Here is a 25,166-nt window from a genome sequence, read left to right on the forward strand (position 1 = left end):
GTTCCTATCCTTAAAAATCCTTTCCAGTAGTTTGCATACCACCAATGTAAGACTCACTGGTCTATAGTTCCCAGGTTTGTCCCTATTACCTTTTTTAAACAAGGGAGCTACATTTGCCATTCTCCAGTCCTCCGGCACTTCCCCTGTAGCCAAAGAGGATTCAAAGATTGTAGCTAATGCTCCAGCGATCTCTTCTCTCAATTCCCACAACAACCTGGGGTGTATCATATCCGGCTCTGGGGATTTATCAATCTTAATGTTTTTAAGAAAATCCAGCACTACTACTTCCTTAATCTCCACATTGTCCAGCACACAGGCACACTCTACTTCGACCTCATCCTGATCAAGATCCTTTTCACTTGTGAATACTGAAACAAAGTATTAATTTAGGACCTCCCCAATCTCCTCCGCTTCCAGGCACATGTTGCCCTCTTTATCCTTTAGCAGTCCCACCTTCATTCTTGTCATCCTCCTGTTCTTCACATACACATAGTACGCCTTGGGGTTCTCCTTAATCCTACATGCCAAGGCCTTCTCATGCCCCCTTCGAGCTCTCCTAAGTCCTTTCTTTAGCTCCTTCCTGGCTACCCTATATTTCTCATAAGCCCCTCCTACTTCCTGCTTCTTATATCTAACAGGTGCTTCCTTTTTCCTTGCCTCGGTGGGACAAACCTATCCTGAACCCAGCTCAAGTGGTCCCTAAACTTCTCCCACATTACTTCTGTGCTTTCCCCTTTGAACATCTGTTTCTAATTTACTCTCGCTAGTTCCTGCCTCATCCCTTCAAAGTTAGCCCTTCCCCAGTTAAGCACTTTACCATTTCGTCTGATTTTATCCCTTTCCATAGCTATGCTGAAGCTAAGGGAGTTGTGGTCACTCTCACCAAAATGCTCCCCCACCAGGAGGTCTGTCACCTGACTAGGTTCATTACCCAGAACTAGATCCAGCATTGCCTCTCCTCTTGTTGGCTGGTCCACATACTACGTCAGGAATCCTTCTTGAACACACCTGACAAATTCAGCCCCATCTATCCCCCTTGCACTCAGGAGGTGCCAGTCAATATGAGGGAAGTTGAAATCACCCATAACTACTACCCTGTATTTCCTGCTCCATTCTAAAATCTGCCTGCTTATCTGCTCCTCGGTGTCCTGAGGGCTATTTGGGGGCCTTTAGACTACTCCCAGTACAGTGATTGATCCCTTCCTATTTCTGACTTCCACCCAGACTGACTCCGTGGACACTCCTTCTGCAGCGTCCTCCCTTTCTATAGCTGTGATACTATCCCTGACCAGCAATGCCACTCTTCCCCCCCCCCCCCCCCCTTTCTACCTCCTATCCTATTCCTTTTAAAACACCTGAACCCCGGGACCTGCATCATCCAGTCCTGCCCTTCCTCCAACCAAGTTTCAGTAACGACCACAACATCGTAGTTCCACATACAAATCCATGCTCTAAGTTCATCCTCTTTGTTCCTAATACTCCTAGCATTGAAATAGACACATTTCAACCCCTTTAACTGGCTACAATTATGTTCTGTCCCCTGCCTGTCCTTCCTCATCAACTCCAAATTCTTAGCATCATGTCCTTGTCTTTCTACCTTAATCCCTGCACTCACATTCTGATTCTTGCCCCCCTGCCAAACTAGTTTAAACCCTCCCCAACAGCTCTATCAAACTTGCCCACCAGAATATTGGTCCCCCTGGGATTCAAGTGCAACCCGTCCTTTTTGTACAGGTCACACCTGCCCCAAAAGAGGTCCCAATGATCCAGAAATCTGAATCCCTGCCCCCTGCTCCAATCCCTCAGCCACGCATTTATCCACCACCTCATTCTATTCCTATTCTCACTGTCGCATGGCACAAACAGTAATCCCGAGATTACTACCTTTGAGGTCCTGCTTTTCAACTTCCTTCCTAACTCCCTGTAGTCTTCTTTCAGGACCTCTTCCCTTTTCTTACCTATGTCATCGGTACCAATATGTACCATGACCTCTGGCTGTTCTCCCTCCCACCGCAGGATATTTTGGACGCGATCAGAAACATCCCAGACTCTGGCACCTGGGAGGTAAACTACCATCCAAGTTTCTTTCCTGTGTCCACAGAATCGCCTGTCAGAACCCCTGACTATAGAGACCCCTATATCTACTGCCTTCCTCTTCCTTTCCCTACCTTTCTGAGCCACAGGGCCAGACTCTGTGCCAGAGGCCACTGTTGCTTTTCCCAGGTAGGCTGTTCCCCCCCCCCCCCCCCCCCCCACAACAGTACTCAAACAGGAGTAATTGTCAAGGGGTACAGCCACAGGGGTACTCTCTAGTACCTGACTCTTTCCCTCCCCTCCTGACTGTGACCCATTTCTCTGTCCCCCGTGGCCCCAGAGTGACCACCTGTCTGTAACTCCTCTCTATCACCTCCTCACTCTCCCTGACCAGACAAAGGTCATCGAGCTGCAGCTCCAGTTCCCTAACACGGTCCATTAGGAGATGCATCTCGATGCACTGGGTGCAGATGTGGCCGTCCGGGATGCTGGGAGACTGCAGGACCTCCCACATCTGACACCGACCACAGAAAACTGGCCTCACACACATACTACTTCCTTATGCTTCTCTCTCTCAAATTGCAGTATTAATTCAATCATATTATGATCACTGTCTCCTAAGGGTTCCTTTACATTAAGCTCCCTAATCAGATACTGGTTATTACACAACACCCAATTGGCCTTTCCCCAAGCACAAGCTGCTCTAAAAAGCCATCTCATAGGCATTCCAACAAATTCCCTCTCTTACGATCTGACACCGCCTATTCCTTCCTGCCTGTCCTTTCGATACAAAATATATTCTTTGATGTTAGGCTTCCAACTATGGCCTTCTTTCAACCATGACTCAGTGATGCTCACAGCGTCATACCAACTAATCTATAATTGCGCCACGAGTTCATACACCTTATTCCGAATACTATATGCATTTATGTACAGCACCTTCAGTCCTGCATTTTTCACCTTATGAATTTTGCCTCCGTGGTACAATTCTTTGCTCTGTCTGCATTTGTACCCAGTCATTGGATTGTCCTTTCTTTACATTTATGTTACTTCCATCATCTACTTGTAAATGTGCCGGCTCATCCTCAGCTCCATCATACTGGGTACCAACCCCCTGCCATATTAGATTAGACACTCCCAACAGCGCAAGAATATTGGTCCCCCTTGGATTCAAGTGCAATCCATCCCTTTGTACAGGTTACATCTGCTCCAGAAGAGGTCCCAATTATCCAGAAATATGAATCCCTGTCCCCTGCTCCAATTCTTCAGCTACATATTTATGAGCCACCTCATTCTATTCCTGTCCTCACTGTTGCATGACACAGACAGCAATCCCAAGATTACTACCCTTAAGTGCCTGCTTCTCAGCTTCCTTCTGAACTCCCTATATTCTGTTTTCAGGACCTCCTCCCTTTTTCTACCCACAGTGGCATGCAAAAGTTTGGGCGCCCTGGTCACAATTTCTGTTACTGTCAGTAGTAAAGTAAGTAGAAGATGAACTATCTCCAAAAGTCATAAAATTAAAGATGAAACATTCTTTTCAACATTTTAAGCAAGATTAGTGTATTATTTTTGTTTTGTACAATTTTAGAGTGGGAAAAATAAAAGGAAAGGAGCACCATCCAAAAGTTTGGGCACCCCAAGAGATGTGATCTCTCAGGTAACTTTTACCAAGGTCTCAGACCTTAATTAGCTTGTTAGGGCTATGGCTTGTTCACAGTCATCGTTAGGAAAGGCCAGGTGATGCAAATTTCAAAGCTGTATAAATATCCTGACTCCTCAAACCTTGTCCCAACAATCAGGCTCCTCTAAGCAGCTACCTAGCACTCTGAAAATTAAAATAAATAAGCCCACAAAGCAGGAGAAGGTTATAAAAAGATAGCAAAGTTTTTTCAGGTAGCCATTTCCTCAGTTCATAATGTAATTAAGAAATGGCAGTTAACAGGAATGGTGGAGGTCAAGTTGAGGACTGGAAGACCAAGAAAACTATCCGAGAGAACTGCTCTTAGGATAGCTAGAAAGGTAAATCAAAACCCCCGTTTGACTGCAAAAGACCTTCAGGAAGATTTAGCAGACCCTGAAGTGGTGGTGCACTGTTCTACTGTGCAGCAACACCTGCACAACTATGACCTTCATGGAAGAGTCATCAGAAGAAAACCTTTCCTGCATCCTTGACTGATGAAGCTAAAATAGAACTTATTGGCTGCAATGAGCAAAGGTATGTTTGGAGAAAAGAAAAAAAATACCTGTCCAACTGTTAAGCATGGGGGTGGATCGCTCATGCTTTGGGCTTGTTTTGCAGCCAGTGGCATGGGGAACATTTGTCTGGTAGAGGGAAGAATGAATTCAATTAAATACCAGCTAATTCTGGAAGCAAACATCACACCGTCTGTAAAAAAAAAAAAAGAGCTGAAGAGGATGGCTTCTACAACAGGATAATGATCCTAAACACACCTCAAAATCCACAATGGACTACCTCAAGAGTTGCAAGCTAAAGGTTTTGCCTTGGTCCTCACAGTCCCTTGACCTAAACATCATCGGAAATCTGGATAGACCTCAAAAGAGCAGTGCAAGCAAGACAGCCCAAGAATCTCACAGAACTGGAAGCCTTTTGCAAGGAAGAATGTGCGAAAATCCCCCAAACAAGAATTGAAAGACTCTTAGCTGGCTACAGAGTGTTTACAAGCTGTGATACTTGCCAAAGGTGGTGTTACTAAGTACTGACCATGCAGGGTGCCCGAACTTTTGCTTCGGGCCCTACTTTTTTTTGTTATTTTGAAGCTAAAAGATGGAAATAACAAAGTAATCTTGCTTAAAATATTAAAGAAGTGTGTCATCTTTAACTTTATGCCTTTTGGAAATCAGGTAATCTTTTACTCGCTTAGCTATTCACAGTAACAGAAATTTTGACCAAGGGTGCCCAAACTTTTGCATGCCACTGTATCTCTTTGGTGCCAATATGTATCATGACTTCTGGCTGCTCACGCTCCCTTTTCAGGATATTGTGGGCATGTCCGGAAACATGGACATTGGCACATGGGAGGGAAACTACCATCCATGTTATCCATGTTTCCTTTTAGCATCCACATAATCGCCTATCTGTCCCCCTAGCTATAGAGTCCGCTATTACGGCTACCATCCACTTCAGTTCCCAACCCTTCTGAGCCACAGAGCCAGACCGAATGCCGCTGTTGCTTCACCCAGGTAGGTTGTTCTCACCCTCCCTCCCCCAAAATGGAGACAATTTTTGAGGGGGATGGTGAGGGGTGCGCCTTGGGGGTGAGTACCTCCCTACCTCCCTTGTAGCTCTTGGTCTATCACCTCTTCACTTTTCCTAACAAGCTGAAGGTTACCGAGCTATAGCTCCAGTTCTTTAACTCAGTCTCTAAGGAGCTGCATCTCGATACACCTAGTGCAGATGTGGTCATCAGGGAGGCTGGTAGTTTCCTGGAATACCCACAACTGACACCCAGAACACAACACTGGCCCTGTAGACGTGCCCCCTATTCTCTTTAGAGTTAAATAAGAAAAAAAAGTATGAACTTACCTTACTTCTGCCTGAAGCCCTGTTGAGCCAAAGGCTTATCACTCTGACTCAGAACACTCCTATGATGGCTGCTCCACTAGACAGTGCTCTTCTTTTATGGAGACTGGGTTTTTAAAGCTCTTTGCCGGACTTGTACAGAAACTCTTCTCCTGCATCTGCGCAGTACTCCAATCAAGAGCACCTGCTGAAAAATTTCTTGCTTTTTAAAGCTCTGTTGATGTTGGGACTCAAGAAACAGTCCAAATACTGGAGGAGCTCAGCAGGTCAGGGAGCACCTGTGGAGAGAAATAAACAAATGAAGGTGGTGGGATGGAGATACATCTCTACCAAAGGAGGTGCAAGGCACTCCTTCCCTCCACTAGTCTTAGGCAAGATGTAACACCTGCTTAGCTCCACGATCAGAGTCACATGAAGCCATGTGAGCAGTTGGTACATATCACAAGTCCTGGTTATGTGACCACTGATGCCAGGCAGACATTCTCTGAAAAGTATTGATAATGTCTGGGGTCACCCATCTTGTAAAGACACTGCCCAGAAGAAAGCAATGGCAAACCACTTTTGGAGAAAAAATTGCCGAGAGCAAACATGGTCATGAAAAGAGCATGATCGTTCCGTACAACACATGATGCCGATAATGATGTTTTGATCCAAGACCTTTCATCATGACAGTATGATGAAGGGTCTCTGCCCAATAAGTTGACTGTTTATTCCCCTCCATAGATGTTGTCTGATCTGCTGAGTTCCTTTTGCATTTTGTGTGCTCTAGCAATTGGTATCACTTGCTCATGGAGCTCATTTGCAAATCATATCACACCACCCACAATTATAAAGTAATTACCCTGTACCATATTATATAAGTGAGATGTTCTACCGTTTTGCCACTATTGCCGTTTCAGGAGGCTCTGGTATTTTTCTGAACTCTATGTTGGTCTTCCTTGAGCTCTGTGTTGCATGCTATCATCTACCTCCATTAGAGTAGCAAAGAGCTGAGCTGTATGTCCATGGCTTGGATGCTTTTGGCAGAGATCCATCCAGACTCTGGTTCTGATAAAGGCTGTCTCAACTGAAGTGAAAGAACAGTCATCGCCATTTGGGCAGTGCAGCTGGTAGAACCACTGCCTCAGCAGCAGAAACCCAGATTCAGTCCTGGCCTTGAGTGCTGTCTTTGTGGAATTTGCACATTCTTCCTGTGATTGTTGGGTTTCCTCTGATGTATCAAAGATGTTTGAATTTGTACATTAATTGGTCACTAGAAATTGCTGCTAGCATGGTTGAATCTGGATAAAGTTGATGAGAATGTGGGAAAAATTTTAAAAATAGGAAAAATGTAGCATTAATGTAAATAGGTGGATGAAGTTGTGGGCTCTGGGCTGAAGGCCCTCTTTCCAGTATTACAGGATGATCTGTGCTACCTTGAGGGTTAATGTGGTCACAAAGCAAATTAGCTGTGGTGAAAGTAGGTTAATTACAAGAGATGGTATACAAGTGTTTGCCTTTATTTCAGTAGAACTACAGAGCAGTCTACTTTGCATAGATCGTACCTTAATACATTGGTTTTTAATTTGATTTGCAGTTTGCATTTCCATCAGCCATGTTCATCGGTCCAAAACTCTGTGGAGAAAAAGTCCTTTCAGTAACTTATGGTGGTGTCTCACTTTACCTGTAGTGTAAGTATCATTTTACAGTCTGAACGTACACTCTAGGTGAGATGTGTAGTGAAAGTTCCCCTTTCTAGTACTAGTGAAAGTTCTGTCTAGTACTTCTAGATGATACCTAGGGCGAGGTATTGCTTCCAGCTTTCTGTCTGTTATTGTACAGTAACTGCTTTGCAGCTGGTAGTAATAGAACACTCTACAGTACAGAAACAGGCCCTTCATCCCATCTACTCTGTGCTGAACCATTAATCTGCTGTCCCATCAACCTGCACCCAGTCCATAGTCCACCATACCCCTCCCATCCATATACCTATTCCAAATTTCTTTTAAATTTTGAAATTGACCCCGCATCCACTTGTGCTGACAGCTTGTTCTACACTCTCACCATCCTGAGTGAAGAAGTTCTCCCTTATGTTCCCCTTAGATATTTTACCTTTCACCCATAGGCTATGACCTCTAGTTCTAGTCTCCCCCAACCTCAGTGGAAAAAGCCTGCTTGCATTTACCATATCTATACTCATACTTTTGTATGCCTCTATCAAACCTTCCCTCAATCTTCTGTTCCAGGCAATAAAGTCCTAAACTATTCAATCTTTTCCTATAAGCCAGGTGCTCAAGTCCTGGCAACATCCTTAATCTTAATCAGACTCAGTCTTATTTATATCTTTCCTATAGATGGGTGACTAAAACTGGACACAATACCTCAAATTAGACTGCACCAGTATCTTCTACAATCTCAACATAACATCTCAATTCCTATAATAAATATATTGATTTATGAAGGCCAGCTTGCCAAAAGCTTTCGTTGCGACCCTATCTAACTAAGATGTCATGTTCAGCACCATGGATTCCTCTGTTCTACTGCACTCCTCAGTGCCCTGCCTTCACCTTGTAATATCTACCCTGGTTGGTCCTCCCAAAGAGCAACACCTCACACTTGTCCACATTAAATTTCATCTGCCAATTTTTTCAGTCCATTTCACCAACTGGTCAAGATCCTGCTGCAAGCTTTGATGATATTCCTCGCTGTCCACTACAATGCCCCCCCCCCAACCCCATTTTGTCATCTGCAAATTTGCAGATCCAGTTTACCATATTATCATCCAGATCATTGATATGGATGATAATACAGCTTAAATCATTCTCCCTGAAAATGTATCTAATTGTATTTTTAGCAAGTTACTTTATTCCACAGTTAAACAAGTTGTATTTAATTATTTACTTTAAGGATAAGATTTTATTTGAAGATTGCATTTCACATAATGTAGTTCAATTAAAAATCTTGAACATTTGGGATTCAAGAAGCTATTAACCATGTTAGGGTAATATGGGATGATATGCATTTGGAATCTACCCAGCTGTTTTCTGGTCAGTTAAGTTTTATGCAGCATTGGTTTTGGGAAGCTACTTGAACCACGGACACAAAACATGTGCGCAAAGTCACCTAGTGTTCAGAATAGTAGTCGTACAGCACAGAAACAGGACCTTTGACCCAGTGAGTCCATGCAAGCATTGTTTACCCTTTTATACTAATCCCATTTGTCAGCACAAGTGCTCATCTAAATACTAATGATCTAAGAGTCTTTGCTTCCATCGCTCTCACAAATTCCAATCACCTGCTGGCAGAGAAAGCCCCACCGTAGATTCCTTCCCAACCCAAATGCTGTCCTCCTAGACTCCACTGCCACTGGGAACAGGTTTCCCACTTTCCTCCCATCCTTACAACTCACAACCTTGCACACCTCAGTTGGATCTTCCCACAGTCCCCTCCAAAGGAAATAAAGCCAGCCTAGCGGTATAGTAGTCCTGGGGTTTGGTGGGGGGGGGGGGGGGGGGGGGGGGGGGGGATGTATAATTCCTTGCATTAGAACAAACTGCAAAATATTTTCAGAAACTACTGCAAAAGCTGTACATCATAAACTGAGCCAAATATAACCAAGAATTCCAGTTTAAATGCTGCTCCTGATAAACTAGCTGATTTCTTCCAATCTGTGGGCTCTGAAAATTGTTGATTTTTCTCTTGTTCATGAGTCTGATCTGCCTGTGAACTTCTGACACAAGAATTTGCCTCTGCTCCCATGAATTGTTCACTGGCAGGCACTGTTTTGTCAATTGCATGAAATGGGTTCACGTTTGGTCTGATGAGGGTTAATGTCTCATGAAAAAATTAGTGGTAGAAGTATTGAGTTCATGGATGGCAGGGGTTATGAAGGGGTTTAATAGAGATGTGTTTTCCACTTGTTTTTCACTTATCAGCACAGGGCTATCAAGGTGAGATGGTCACTTTACTTAAAGACTGCTTAAAAAAACAGTGAAAGAATTGGACTTGGATTGTTATTGCCACATTTACCGAGGTACGGTGAAAAGCTTGTCTTCTGTTCACATGGTGCATTGAGGTAGTACAATGTAAAACAACAGAATACAGAGTGCAGTGCAGGCTGACAAGGTAGATTGTGAGGTCAAGTCTCCCATCTATCATAGTAGGCTACCATTCAATAGTAAGCTTGGTGAACTGTGCTTCAGGCTTCTTCTGTATCTTCTGTTCATTGTGAGAGGGGAGAAGAAAGAATGTTCAGGGTGGGTGGGGTCTTGGATTATACTGGCTGCTTTCCCAAGGTAGCAAGAGGTGTAGGCAGAGTCCATGAAGGGGAGGCTAGTTTTTATGATGTGCTGGCTGTGTCCATAATTCTGCAGTTTCTTGTAGTCTTGGCAGAGCAGTCATGATGCATCCAGATAGGATGCTTTTAGTGGTGCATTCTTTCTTTGTAAAGAAAAATATATAAAAAAGGAATGCATGGACATGTAATTAATGTGGAATTAATTAGATGAGGGTCATCTGTGGAGTAAAATGTTTCAGTGCCTTAAACTTTTTGTCAACTTTGCAATTATGTATATAATGGATGTGAGCTTATTAAAGGGCTTGTGGCTTGGGATTGGCTTACCTGCATTAGCCTGTGCTTGAGACAGTATCCTTTTTTTTGTGATCTCTAGGTTGGTGAGCCAAATTGTACTGGTGCTGGTGGATTTAAAGCTGTGGAAAAATGTGGATACCCAATTGACCTTTGGCCTGTATGACATCCCATTGATCTCTTGGCTCCTTGGCTTCCTATCTGTCATTCTAGTGGTGTTTATCAATGAAGTAGTCAAACTGCATGAAATAAGGTAAGCACATAGGTTTACAAGGATCATAAATAACCATTGCCTTTAGCTGTAAACTATGAACAAGCTCAATGTCCTTTCCACAAAAAACTGAGAAAATTCTTGCCACTTGAGCTGCTGGAAAGCTTAATTTAAAGATGTGATGATTTAAAGACAATTTAATTCATGAGATCTTTTGCTAATGCTGTATTTGTATAAACTTTTTTATGGGTTAAAATACTGTAAGCTTATATATGTTAAATATGTTCGCAATATAAATAGATCTTGTAGGCCTCTTGGATTAATTATAGGATGTTACACAGGGTAACATTTCACTGTTTTCTCTCAACCCACGGAATGTTGCAGTGTCGAGGATCAGTCCCACCCCATTTCTTAGTGTGTAAGATGCAATATTTTTCTTGCTTCCATTCCCAACGTCACAGTGTTGCAATATTTTGGGATAGGTCCTGATTCACGGATTATTAATGTGTCCTGGGTTTGCTCTGCAGCTCCAGAATGCTGTAATGTTTATGGATGGCGTCCTGACTCATGGAAGTTAATGCAGACTTGTGATCGGGACTTGAGCTGCTAAAGTTATTTCTGCTTCTCATTTCACCCTTTGAATCTTGGTAAATAATTGGGGAGAATAAATGCGGAGAAAATTCAAAAATCACAAGTGCAAAGGGACTTGCATGTGCAGGGTTCCCTAAAGGTTAACTTACAGGTTGAATTAGTGGTAAGAAAGGCAAATACAATGCAAGCATTCATTTCATGAGGACTAGAATATAAGAGAAAGGATGTGATGCTGAGATTTTATAAACCATTGGTCAGACTGCACTTGGAGTATAATGAGCAGTTTTGGCCCCTTATCTAAGAAAAGATGTGCCGACATTGAAGAGGGTCCAGAGGAAGTTCATGAGAATGATTCTGAGAATAAAAGAGATCCTCAGAATAGAGGGGAATCCATTTAGAACAGAGATGAGGGAAACTTTATAGGCATAGGACGGTGAATCTGGTATTTATTGCCACAAACTGCTATGGAGCCCAAGTCATTGAATATATTTAAAGTAGAGGTTGATAGTTTCTTGATTAGTTGGGGTGTTAGAGATTATGGGGATAGGGCAAGAGAATGGGGTTGAAAGGGATAATGAATCAGTCATGCTGGAATTGTGGAGCAGACTAGAACCATAGAATATTACAGCACAGAAATAGGCTTTTTGGCCCTTCTTGGCTGTGCCAAACCAATTTTCTGCCTAGTCCCAATGACCTGCACCTGGCCCATATCCCTCCATACACCTCTCGTCCATGTACCTGTCCAAGTTTTTCTTAAATGTTAAAAGTGAGCCTGCATTTATCTCTTCATCTGGCAGCTCATTCCACACTCCCACCACTCTCTGTGTGAAGAAGCCCCCCCAATGTTCCCTTTAAACTTTTCCCCCTTCACCCTTAACTCATGTTAAAATGTTGGAAAGGGTTGGACAGAGTAGATGTGGAAAGGCTGTTTCCCTTGGTGGGTGAGTCCAGGACAAGAGGTCACAGTCTTAGAATTAGAGGATACCCATTTAAGACAGAGATTAGGAGAATTTTTTTTTTAGCCAGAGGGTCGTGGATTTACGGAATTCATTGCCACGTACAGCTGTGGAGGCCCAATCATTGAGGGTGTTTAAGGAAGAGATTGATAGGTATCTAATTAGTCAGGGTATCAAGGGATATGGGGAAAGTCCGGAAATTGGAACTAGATGGGAGAATGGTTCCGCTCATGGGGGAGTGGCAGAGAAGACTCGATGGGCTGAATGGCCTACTTCTGCTCCTTGGTCTTGTGATCCTGTGATGTCCTCTGGTTTTTTTCCCTCCCCTAGCCTTAGTGGAAAAAGCCTGCTTGCATTCATTCTATCTAGACCCATCATAATTTTATATACCTCTATCAAATCTCCCCTCAATCTTCTACACTCCAGGAAATAAAATCCTTCCTCTTATATTCTAGTCCTCATGAAATGAATGCTTGCATTGTATTTGCCTTCAATTCAATTCAATCTTTCTCTATAACTCAGTGTCTCAAGTCCCAGCAACATCCTTGTAAACCTTCTCTGCTCTCTTTCAACCTTATTAATATCCTTCCTGTAATTCGGTGACCAAAACTGCACACAGTACTCCAAATTCGGCCTCACCAATGCCTTATATAACCTCACCATAACATTCCAACTCTTATACTCAATACTTTGATTTATAAAGGCCAATGTACCAAAAGCTCTCTTTACTACCCTATCTACCTGTGACGCCACTTTTAGGGAATTTTATATCTGTATTCCCAGATCCCTCTGTTTTACTGCACTCCTCAGTGCAATACCTCACACTTGTCTGTATTAAACTCCATCTGCCATTTTTCAGCCCATTTTTCCAGCTGGTCCAAATCCCTCTGCAAGCTTTGAAAACCTTCCTCACTGTCCACTACACCTCCAATCTTTGTATCATCAGCAAATTTGCTGATTCAATTTACCACATTATCATCCAGATCATTGATATAGATGACAAATAACAATGGACCCAGCACTGATCCCTGTGGTACACCACTAGTCACAGTCCTCCACTCAGAGAAGCAATCCTCCACTACCACTCTCTGACTTCTCCCATTGAGCCAATGTCTAATCCAATTTACTACCTCACCAAGTATACCTAGCGGCTGAATCTTCCGAAATAACCTCCCATGCGGGACCTTGTCAAAGGCCTTACTGAAGTCCATGTATACAACATCCACTTTCCTGGTAAACTCCTCGAAAAACTCTAATAGCTTTGTTAAACATGATCTACCACGCACAAAGCCGTGCTGACTTTCCCTAATAAGTCCCTGTCCATCCAAATACTTGTAGATCCTATCTCTTAGTACTCCTTCCAATAATTTACCTACTCCAGATGTCAAACTTAATGGCCTATAATTTCCCGGCTTACTTTTAGAGCCTTTTTTAAACAACGGAACAACATGAGCTCTCCTCCAATCCTCCATCACCCCACCCGTAGATACCAACATTTTAAATATATCTGCCAGGGACCCTGCAATTTCAACACTAGTCTCCTTCAAGGTCCGAGGGAATACCCTGTCAGGTCCTGGGGATTTATCTACTCTGATTTGCCTCAAGATAGCAAGCACTTCCTCCTCTTCAATCTGTATAGGTTCCATGACCTTACTACTTGCTTGCCTCATTTCCATTGACTCCATGCTATTTTCCTTAGTAAATACAGACGCAAAAAACCCATTTAAGATCTCCCTCATTTATTTTGGTTCCATACATAGCCGACCAGTCTGATCTTCAAGAGGACCAATTTTATCCCTGTTTTCTGTTATCCAATCTTATCCAATTTTCTGTTCTTAATATACCTGTAGAAGCTCTTTGGATTATCCTTCACCTTGACTGCCAAAGCTACCATGTCTTCTTTTAGCCCTCCTGATTTCTTTCTTAAGTATTTTTTTGCACTTTTTATACTCAAGTACGTACTTTATTTGTTCCCTGTTTCCTATACATGCCATACACCTCTCTCTTCTTTATCAGTGTTCCAATATCCCTAGAAAACCAAGGCTCCTTATTCTTCAAACACGAGGAAATCTGCAAATGCTGGAAATTCAAACAACATTCACAAAATGCTGGTGGAACACAGCAGGCCAGGTAGCATCTATAGGAAGAAGCACTGTCGACGTTTCGGGCCGAGACCCTTCGAAGTGTCTCGGCCTGAAATGTTGACAGTGCTTCTTCCTATAGATGCTGCCTGGCCTGCTGTGTTCCACCAGCATTTTGTGTGTGTTGCTCCATATTCTTACTCACTTTGCCTTTAATCCTGACAAGAACATACAAACTCTACACTCTCAAAATTTCTCCTTTGAAGGCCTCCCACTTACCAACGACATCCTTGCCAGAAATCAACCTGTCCCAATCCATGCTTTTTAGATCATTTCTCATTTTTTTTTTTCAAATTTGGCCTTTTTCCAGTTTAGAACCTCAACCCAAGGACCAGATCTATCTTTATCCATGATCAAGTTGAAACTAATGGTGTTATGATCACTGGAACCAAAGTGTTCCCCTACACACATTTCCGTCACCTGTCCTAACTCGTTTCCTTATAGGAGATCTAATATTGCATTCTCTCTAGTTGGTACCTCTATATATTGATTTAGAAAACTTTTCCGAACACATTTTACAAACTCTAACCAGTCTAGACCTTTAAAGGTATGGGAGTCCCAATCAATATGTAGAAAATTAAAATCCCCTACTATCACAACTTTGTTTCCTGCAGTTGTCTGCTATCTCTCTGCAGATTTGCTCCTCCAATTCTCGCTGACTATTGGGTGGTCTATAATACAATCCCATTAATGTGGTCATACCTTTCCTGCTTCTCAGCTCCAACCCTATGGCCTTGGTAGGCAAGTCCTCTGATCTGTCCTGCCTGAGAACTGCTGTAACATTTTCCCTGACTAGCAATGCCACCCCCCCCCCCCCCCCACACCCTTCATCCCTCTGACTCATCAAGTCTGAAACATCGGAACCCTGGAACATTGATCTGCCAGTCTTGCCCCTCCTGTAGCCAAGTTTCACTAATGGCTACAATGTCATAATTCCATGTGTCAATCCATGCCCTCAGCTTGTCAACCTTCCCCACAATACTTCTCACATTGAAATAGACACACCTCAGAAGATTATTACCACCACACACAACCCTTCTATTTGTGACTTTGCATGAAACTTACTTATTTATAAACATCATTTATTTAACCCCCGCTCCACTATCTACTCTGGCACTCTGGTTCCTATCCCCCTGCAAATCTAGTTTAAATCCACCCCCCCCCCCCCCCCATTAGAACAACCCTCCCTGCAAGGATATTGGTCCCCTTGTAGTTCAGGTGTAACCCGTCTCTCTTGTACAGGACCCACCTGCCCCAGAAGAGGTCCCAATGATCCTGAAATCTGAAACCCTGCCCCCTACACCAGTTCCTGAGCCACTTGTTCATCCTCCAGAGCATCCTATTCTTACCCTCACTGGCACGTGGCACAGGGTAGCAATCCTGAGATTACCACCCTCAAGGTCCTGCTTTTTAACTTCCTACCAAGCTCTCTATACTCACTCTTCAGGGCCTCCTCACTCTTTCTTCCTACGTCTTTAGTACTGATGTGTACCATGACATCTGGCTGGTCACCCTCCAGATGTGAGGGATGAGTGGCCTAATTCTGCTCCTGTGTCTTATGGTTTATCCCTGTCACATGAAGTACCTTGAAGCTCTTATTTGCTTGTCTGGCAAGTTGAATCTTTACGTTCTATGCAAGCAATTCTCATAACCCATTCCTTCACTACTCAGAAGCATATGTTTTGCTGCCCTTGAGTTTTTGTTATCTTGTATATTTTGGTGAATAAAGTAATTATTATGGAAGAGCAGATAAATTGATGTAATTACCAGGTATTGTGTGGTTCAGGTGTTATTTTCTTTCAGTTAATTTAGCCCTTAATTACTAGTTAGGTGTCCTCAGAGTTGATGCTTTAGTCTTTTCTGCATGCTCACTAGCTAACTGTTTCTTTAGAATGATATGAAATTTATAAATCTGAAAGCACATAGTTGAAATTATGATGAACACATTAATGAAGAGGTAATAACTAATGTAATTTTACTTCAGTTTGAGAATTTGAACTTGTCTTAAAAGATCTGTGAATAAAATTACATAATCAGAAGTGCCTGTAGGAGTGTCGTAAAACTAAACAGGTTTAAACCTAAACAGGTTAGGGATAATCTACACTTCATTAATTCAGCATTTAAGTTCACCTAACAGGCATATTTCTCCTGTTCCTTGAAGGGTCCGAGACCGTTACCAGAAGAGACAAAAGCTGCAGTTTGAAACCAAGCTTGGAATGAATTCTCCATTCTGACACTGGGATAATTGCTAATGTGCTAAACTGTCAATCACAGAGGAGGGGTAGCTTCTGAGCCGACTTCAGGCAGATCGGGTCAAGGAGCTGGCCCACAAACACCATATTACTGCTGCATGAAGACTTCAAAACTGCACTAGAACTTGCCAACCTCACATCAGCTGAGGAGGTTTACCAGATACCTCAGGACAAACACAGGGCACAGAGATAGGAGTGTGCTGCTTCAGGAACCTGGAAGTGCATGTTCATGCAAGTTAAAGTGGAAAAAGTCCTCTTTATAAAGTTGGTCTCCAGTAATTGGAAAATATATCAACACTGCATCTCTTTCTCACTGTGCACATCTGTCAGCCTGTGCCCAGAGGTGAGGAATTGACGCTTCAGTAAAGGAAAATATATTGGTTGCAGCTTCACAAACAAATTATGTAGTCTTCCCACAAAAAGATTTGTTTACCTACCTTTTCCAGTTTTGGGGCCTTCAGGTAGCATTCAGTAATGTAATGATGTCCAGTTTTTGGAGCCCTTAACCATTGTGAGTGAAATAGGAAGTAGGAGTTTTATCACTGCCTCCTAGTTTTAAATTCCATCTATCTCATGGATTTGTGAGCTACTGGTGCAGTAACCAGTAGGCAGCAGGGAACCCCTTTACACTCAACCAGGATTGCTTCTGCACTCTGTTGGGAGGTGCTTTATGATTTTAGATCAGTGACTCCACCAGAATCAGAATTTGTTTTGTCAAGCTCAGCCATACTCACCCAGATGAATAAAGTACTGGGCATTTGTTCTTATGTGCATGTATTTGTTATTATGTGCCAGGCTGATATTTAATTTGGGAGGAATTGTGCATTGTATCCAAATAACCCTACATTGGACCAGATGAGGGGATGGTTTAAATGTTTTAAATCAGTTATTCATTTGGTGCGATTTTTTTTTAAAGTGAAAAAAAAATATATCTTGACTGGATTCAAAAAACATATCATTGCAGCTGCTGGGAATCATAGTTAAAAACAATGCTGGAAATACTGTAGCAGAAGCTGAGGGGAGGTTTGTATTTCAGGTTGATGACTTTTCACTAGAGCTCATTATCACTCCTACTTCATGTGCATAGTACAGAAGGTGAAAAGTGAATAGTAGTAATGGTCAGACAGCTGCTCTTACAAAACCCATTCAGAACAGAGCAGAAGAGTGATGCAGTTTCTCATCTTTGTATTCAGCTGTTCCAGATTTCTGCAATTATAGAGCCACGCAGCCATGCAGCCATACAAAGTGAGTTGCTTACTATGAGTCTGTGGTGAGCTTGAATCACAATGTCACAGCAGCTCTGTCTCTGAACTGCACCACAAGCTTTCAGGCAAAGTGGTACTCTGAAAAGTTATTGCAAAGAGTAACTGTAATGGCAGTGCATTCATCTTTTAGTTCATTAAATGAGTAGTTTAAATTGCAGATGAAGGAACTCAAGCCCTCCTCCCCACTCCCCAGCCAGTGCTTGTCCTTTCCACCTCAGTAAATGTAGTTTTCAATGCACATGTGCAATTGAAGTTCACCTTGGAAATTGTTACATGGTCTTTTTAAGCTGTGCAAATGAGGAGAATGATACGTCTTCCTCTGGAGCAAAAAGTGATTATGATCTCTGGGTTAAATTGCACTCTGGAGTTTTGACTGAGCACTTATAGTCATGAACCACTTTTTTCTGCCAATGCACTTCTTTGTCGGTGTATACAGTATAACACCACCCTGTGTGACCCTCTTTAAGGGTAATTACTGAGAGAAATCAGTATGGTTTTTCGGTGTCTTGGCTGTTGGGAATTCTCAGCCCATCCAGGTATCCATCCTCTGAGCATGTTCTAACTCCTCATTGTGAACATGATTTGGGTCGGAATCTCTTGCCTGTTGTGGATTTCCTCCAGCAACTTTCCTCTTTACCACCCACAGTCTATCCCTCCATTACACCCCAAAATTTCAATTTGGAGACCCCAACTTAAAAGCCACCTGCTCCAAGATATTTATGACAGTCCAAACTGAAGCATCCCTCCTACTAAGCTGGTGATCGTAGTTGCCCAGAACCCATCTGCTGTCATGCTTTCTGTATTGGTGCAGTGTGGTAGGAAAATATCATACCCTGGTGTATGGTCAGTTCTACCCTAGTGTATTGTCATTTCATTAGGACTCAGCACATTGGGTTTTTGTTGCTACTGAATTTGAAAACAATGTGCCATGCATTAGTGGATTGCTGTGTCTTTAACGGCACAGAGGAGCCTCCAGTTTAGTTTCTTCAAAATAAATTGGCATCTTGGTTAGCTCATGTTGAATTGCTAATTATTTGACCTTTTGTGTTGTAGAGATTGTTACGAACCCCGTAACTGGGTCACTTACCAGCAAAGATAGAGAGGTCCGTTGAAGTCTGATGGTACTATTTTTAACAGTATTTATTAGTAAAAATACACAAAAATAATATCAATGCAAACATACAGATAATCTACGTCGTTAATACTAAATCTAAAAGTGCGGGTATAATAATAATCAATAAGAAATAAGCTCTATCGTTGTCTAGGGGATAATGTATTGTCCGATGGAAATACAAAAGTCACTCAGTTCATTCAGGCTGCAGCCTTTGGTTGGAGTCAAGAGAGAGATTTTTAGAACTTGCTGGCTTTTCCTTTTATGATTTCGATCCTTCCAGAGTTCCATTGGTGTGGCCTCTCCTTTAGCTAAAGCCGTTCTTCCGTGGCGAGCCTGCCAATTCCCAGGCAAGGGAAAAAGATGCACGCGAGCCCCACCGGCTGTCGCTATTAAACGCTGTCACGAGATTTCTAGCGTCCCTCCTGGTGCGTCTAAAGGGGTTGTTCCCCAGACCCTCTTTTATCCTTACTCACGGGGTCTCAGATGTCAATCAGGTTGGGATGATGCAATCCCTCAACCAGCCCACTCTGGTCACCCCCTGAGGGTTTCAATAAATAGTACAGTACTCAATATACAATTCAGTCTCCAAGAGACAATAGCTGTTATCAGTGGTTCCATCTTGCTGAGGCCAGGACACATTCCAAACCCTTGTGGATTCTGCGTGTCTCTCTCTCATTTCCTGGGTCCCAGACCCGAATTAATAGCGATCTTGCGATTCTCAAGAAGGAGGGGGCTACTTTGTACCCTTCGGCGCCTCAGAGTTGTGGCACGTTCGTAACAAGATAATTGGCTTTGTGTGGTTAATTGATGTTGTTTAGTGCCCTTCATCTCATGAAATGGCTGTCCACTGCTTTACAATCATTTGTGTGTTTTACCATCACCATTCCAGTTTGCGCATGACCCTATTTGCAGCTGTTGAGTCTTTAATATTTTCCAGAGACAAACCAACCTTTCACTGATGTAGTGCAGGAGTTGTTACATATTCTAATAGTTAATGAAGATTACTAATCTTGAAACAATTTTGCACATACTGCTTCACCTATGTGGCCTGTTACTCTGGTGCTAACGACTTGCTCGCTTGGTAACATGTATCATACAAAGTAGTATAATGGCGTAAATTGGCATCATCCAGCTTCTGTATTGGTGCAGGATGGATCCATGGCCTCCTCTATTGTCAAAATGAATCCAAACTCAGGTTGGAGGAACAACACCTTATATACCGGCTGGGTAGCCTCCAACCTGATGGCATGAACATTGACTTCTCTAACTTCCGTTAATGCCCCTCCTCCCCCCATCCCTGACATATTTAGTTGTTTGCCTGTTCTCCATCTCCCTCTGGTGCTTCCCCCCCCCCCCTTCTTTCTCCTGAAGCCTCCCGTCCCATGATCCTTTCCCTTCTCCAGCTCTGTATCACTTTCGCTAATCACCTTTCCAGCTCTTAGCTTCATCCCACCCCCTCCGGTCTTCTCCTATCATTTTGCATTTCCCCCTCCCCCACTACTTTCAAATCTCTTACTATCTTTCCTTTCAGTTAGTCCTGATGAAGGGTCTCGGCCCGAAACGTCGACAGCGCTTCTCCCTATAGATGCTGCCTAACCTGCTGTGTTCTACCAGCATTTTGTGTGTGTTGTGGTTTCCAGTGAGGCTTGGTGTGGGAATCAGAACCATTACCGGATGGGAAAATGAACAGACAGTGAGTAATTGTTTGAATTGCGTATTGCACAATGGCTGTGAAAGTCCTCACACAAGACCCTCAAAGATTCCAAATTAGTTCTCTTGTAACACTGTGATTGTAGAAAATTCTTTATTTTTGAGAATACGCAACAGCTCTTTCCAAGAGCATTGCCATACTGGTAAATGTATACCTTAGATGTAATATTTTTCAGCTGGGAAACCCGACATTATTTGATTGTGAGACTATTCCATGTGTCATTCCTGCGAGACTATACATTTCTTATGTTATTATTCATTGTCACATTCTTTTGTTGCCCTGTCGCTGGTTGTCAGGCGGTGAGCAGCTTTTGAAGACACTCTGATTACAGGTGCTTTGCATTTAGAAAACAGCTGTGTTCAAGGGTCAGGGTCAGCAAGCAGCTGTTTGGCTGGAGCAATTAAGGGCTTCAAAACAAAATAAACATGTAGCACAGCTTTCAGCTTCTACACCACATTCTGTGCAGAAAGTGTGCTTATGTGCCTGCAGGCCAGTTGCCCAGCCACAAATGTGTGACACAGGAAGACTCTTGAATGATGTTGCCTTTACTGACTGATGAAGTGTGCCCTGCACAGGACAAATCATAGGGAACTGCACACCAAAATGACATCTGACAGGATATGCAGGTGAAGTCCACTGCCCTGAGTCACCACCTGCTGCCCTAATGTAACTGATCCAATTCAGAAAGCTTATCTAGCAGGAGCTGGGTCTTGCTGTGTTTTTTAAATGAGTGTTTTAACTGAAGGGAAGGGGAATCAAAAAAAAACTTTTAAAATTAAACCAGCCAAAAGTCATTGGTGATTTAAAATCATAATCATAAAATCATGAAAATCTCTTTAATAAGAAATGAAGCTGCTCTCCCTTTCCTTTCCAGGGCCCCTTCAGTCTCTATTGAAATGAAATGCAAGCCTAAGAGCTCAGTATGCCCAGTGTGAGTGCTGGGGAATGCCAGCAGGACTCAGCTGACACAGAGGGCTCTGTAGAGAATCCTGCAGCAGAGGTCTTGACAGGTGTGGTTTCTAATTTGCCAAGCACCTGGATTTGTTTAGAAACCATCTTTCAGCAAAATACAGACCATCATAGTAATTTGGAAATAAAGGGTTTATCCTCTTACTAACCAAACCTTTGGATTTAATTTGACCCTATCTTAAAGTCAGTAGATTTCATGCTGAAAGGACTTCAGAATTGGTGTTCTAATAGCTTATTAATTCACTGGGACAGTGCCAGCTACATAAATTGGCAAAAGAAAGAATAATTGCTTACAGCATGCACTGAGACCTTTACCAAAGAGCCCTGTAGCTGGGTAAAGTTCCTAAAAGCAGGAAGATTTTCCTCCAATATCTCTGCTTCAGGTGGTACATTGGTTACTAGATGCATCGTGCCTTTGTAAAAATTGTAAAGAATTTGGAGTTTGAGTTACCAATGGCTTCTGACAACACTAGGGATGTGATGGATTTTAGGGTTCATGTTGATATCACTGCAACCCAAAAAGCAAACCTTTCAGTGCTTCTAACCCCACTGTGTGCAACCTGTAGTGGGTGGCAAAACCACCTTGCAGGAAAGTTCTATAGGTTGTAGCTGTTTCAGTAGTGCAGTTCCCAAACCAATAGGATGTGCAAACATTCAGTTACCCTTCTGTGAGGGGGCAGTGATGGAGAAAGGAGGGAGCTGATAGCTAGAAAACATAGGCTTGTGTACTGGGGAGAAAGTGAGTCAGTGTCATTGGTCACTCACTCACTCAAAAGTTGTGGCAGAGACTTCTGTTCAACCTGTGGTTGGTCATTTTCTCAGCAGAACCTTGACAATTACTCAGCAGTGGCCTGACTCCAGGTTGGGCATGTCCTTAATCCAGTTAAAATGCATCAGAGGTTTCTTACAGCTCTATTCACCAGAACCTTGTCTTACCCTTCTATATTGAGCCACTCTAAAGTTGCATTTCATGACATAGCTGAGGCAAACTGCTGATGTGCAGCTGAGGAACAGCTCTATCCTCATCCAACCATCCCACAAGGTTGATATTGCAATGTGCTCTGTTCCAAACTGAATAGCTGAGAGAAATGGAAAGAGGCCATTTGGCCCCACGTACCTGTGCAACTATTCCATAAGATAATGGCTACCACTGTCCTGCACACCCTTGTTCTTGTAGTCTTGTGAAGTGCCGACAATAATCTCCCCAAGTGCTTTTCCATTCTGATAATTCATATCCCTGGTTACAGTGAAGAACAAAGTAAGGCAATATTACTGCTTCTGCTTTCTTATTTTGAAACCTGTGCATATATTTCCAAGAGAAATGCAATAAGTATATTTTGTAAGAATTACTTTTGGGGATGAATTTTGCATTTCTTTAGAGGGCCAGCCTCTGATTACAGCAGCAGGCTGGGAAATACTTAGAAAGTTTGTCATTTTAAAACAAAACTAAGGCAAAAAAAAATTAAGTCTTAAACCAGTTCCCCTGTTTAAAGCTGTTTACAGCCATTTACTGCTGTTCCATGTGCTAAAATGCAGAATCATAAATTTAACTTGTCAGCAGCTGATGGAACTCTGACTTGATCCTGGTGTTCCTTTCAGTGAAACTGTGTGGTGAACAGTGTATGAGTTAATGATTCTCATTTTTCAGGCTATCACAAATATTAATTCAGTTCCTCACTACTTCCCGCTGCCCTTTCATGCGTACGTAATGAAAGAGTTTTGAATGACTGTGGCTGCATTTAACTGCATAATGTACACCTCAGACATGGTGATCCAGAGTTCTTACGCTGAAAGGGGCATTGTTAAAACTTCCAGTGATCTGATTAGTGACCATCATTAGATCTGAATGAGACAAAATGCAGTAAATATTGGTGCAATAGTAATCTGTCCATTAGTTTATAAATACTGTATGTTTGTGAATGCATAATTTTTAAACTTATTTTAATGTACATTGGGATGAGTTGAGATTTTTACATTGTATATTGGATGATAGCATCTGGTTCGATTTGTAGCAAGGACTGTCCATCAGTAACTCTGATCTGAAAGCTACAGTAAAACTCCGCTCATCCATTCTCTGTTAGGAAATTGTGATGTTTTAGCAGCTAACTCACTGAGCCTGTTTCCCTTGCTCCCTTTGAATTCATCGCAGCCCTGTAGCCCTGTACTCCTTTAAATTTGCTGTATTCACAAGATATTAAATTGCTGTGAAATATTTTAATGAAGCAATAGAAATTGTGTTGTATTAATAGGAGTAACAACCAGTGGTTTGGGAAATCCGACAATTCAGCATCTTTGCCATTTTGGTGGTGCCAGAGTTTTACTGTATAACCAGGTTGGTCCTGGAGATGAGGGGTTTAAACCAATGTGGGATGGAGATGAGAAACTGCTTTTCCCCAGAGAATAGTGAAACTGAAAATTCTCTACCCAGGGAAGAAGTAAAGGTTACCTCATTAAATATATTTAACACATTTTTTTTTGCATAGCAGGGGAATTGAGGGTTGTGGGGAAAGGGCAGGTAAACTAATCTGAGTCCATAGCCTGACCTCAGTAGCGTGATAGTTAGCATGATGCTATTACAGTTTGGGACATCAGAGTTCGCAATTCATTTCCTACGTTGTCTGTAAGGAGTTTGTAATCCTCCCCATGAATGCATGGATTTCTTCTGGGAGCTCCAGTTTCCTTCCACATTCCAAAGATGTAGGCTGATTGATCATTGTAAATTGTCCTGTGATTAGGCTAGGGTTAAATAGGTGGGTGGTATGCTCATTGGGCCAGAAGGGCCTGTTCTGCAAACAGCGATGAAGTAGGCTTGACAGCCCAAATGGTCCACTCCTGCTCCTATTTCTTGTATTCTTATGTAATGCCACTTTGCATATTTGATCTGCCCTTCCAACAAAAACCTGTGCACTTTCACTACTCCCCGTTATAAATCCTAGAGGGCCAAACTCATAACCACTTATTTTTGTGACTCAAAGTTGAAGCTTTAAACTGCCTTCCTGATGTAGTTAAGATGAACTTTCCTTTTGAGTACTGTATTGCTTTGTTAAGAAAGGTAGACTGTAATCTCCCATTGTTTTCCTTCCTATTTATCCAAAGTAAATCTTTGTATTGCCAATCAGCATGCTGCCGTATTGAATCCAATAGCTTTGGGATTTGTGGCCCACATTAAGTTATACTTGCACATGTGTTTGAAACTTGTCAGTCTTACTCTAATGGGGGCTTGTTGGTAATGACTGGTGGCCGAGAGCCTTTAATGCCACGGACAATTATGTTTCAGTGGCGTTTTATAAATGATGTACATTGTGTAAATGTTAGAGATATTTAATAATGTTGCACTGTTTTAATTTTTACAATGGAAACTTGTAACTTGGAAAGCAAATTGAAATGAGAATAAATAGTGTTTTGTAGTGTTTTGGTCTCTTGCTGACTAGTACATCTTGATGTGATTTATTGGGCTGTGCAAGCAGTCCCTCGAAGTTCAGAGTGATTTGTATACACCTGTAAGTTCTGGTGTTGCTGATATGGTCAATGTAAGACAGATGGACTCTGCCACAGGTAGGTACGCAAGTCTGTATCTTCCCATCCTATTGAACTTTTGAGTGCTTTGGCCAAAGGTTTTTGAGATTATTCGTTGATCACTTGATCATGAATCTTGAAACCCACTACAATACAAGACTGGTCCTTTTATGCAGTACTCTGTGGCCAGTTTATTCTCTGCAGGCAAAGGATCCCTGAATATACTGTACAACTGTTAATAAAACATACCAGTTTGGGCTTCTATCAACATCATCTTGCTGAACTACGTTGACTG

At 42.4% G+C, this 25,166-nt stretch overlaps 1 protein-coding gene across 1 annotated transcript in view; it reads left to right on the forward strand.

Moving 5' to 3' along the window:
- Positions 1-24,765, forward strand: part of LOC140714922 (transmembrane protein 94-like) — a 190,401-nt gene extending 165,636 nt beyond the window's left edge. Inside the window, exons 27-29 of the mRNA XM_073026590.1 lie at positions 7,155-7,248; positions 10,228-10,398; positions 16,206-24,765. Of these exons, the coding sequence (XP_072882691.1) occupies positions 7,155-7,248; positions 10,228-10,398; positions 16,206-16,278 (338 nt within the window). The 3' untranslated portion in view covers positions 16,279-24,765. The remainder of the gene's footprint in view (positions 1-7,154; positions 7,249-10,227; positions 10,399-16,205) is intronic.
- Positions 24,766-25,166: the final 401 nt, after the last annotated feature.

The sequence above is a fragment of the Hemitrygon akajei genome, chromosome 22, assembly GCF_048418815.1.
Source record: "Hemitrygon akajei chromosome 22, sHemAka1.3, whole genome shotgun sequence".
Lineage (NCBI taxonomy): Eukaryota > Metazoa > Chordata > Chondrichthyes > Myliobatiformes > Dasyatidae > Hemitrygon > Hemitrygon akajei.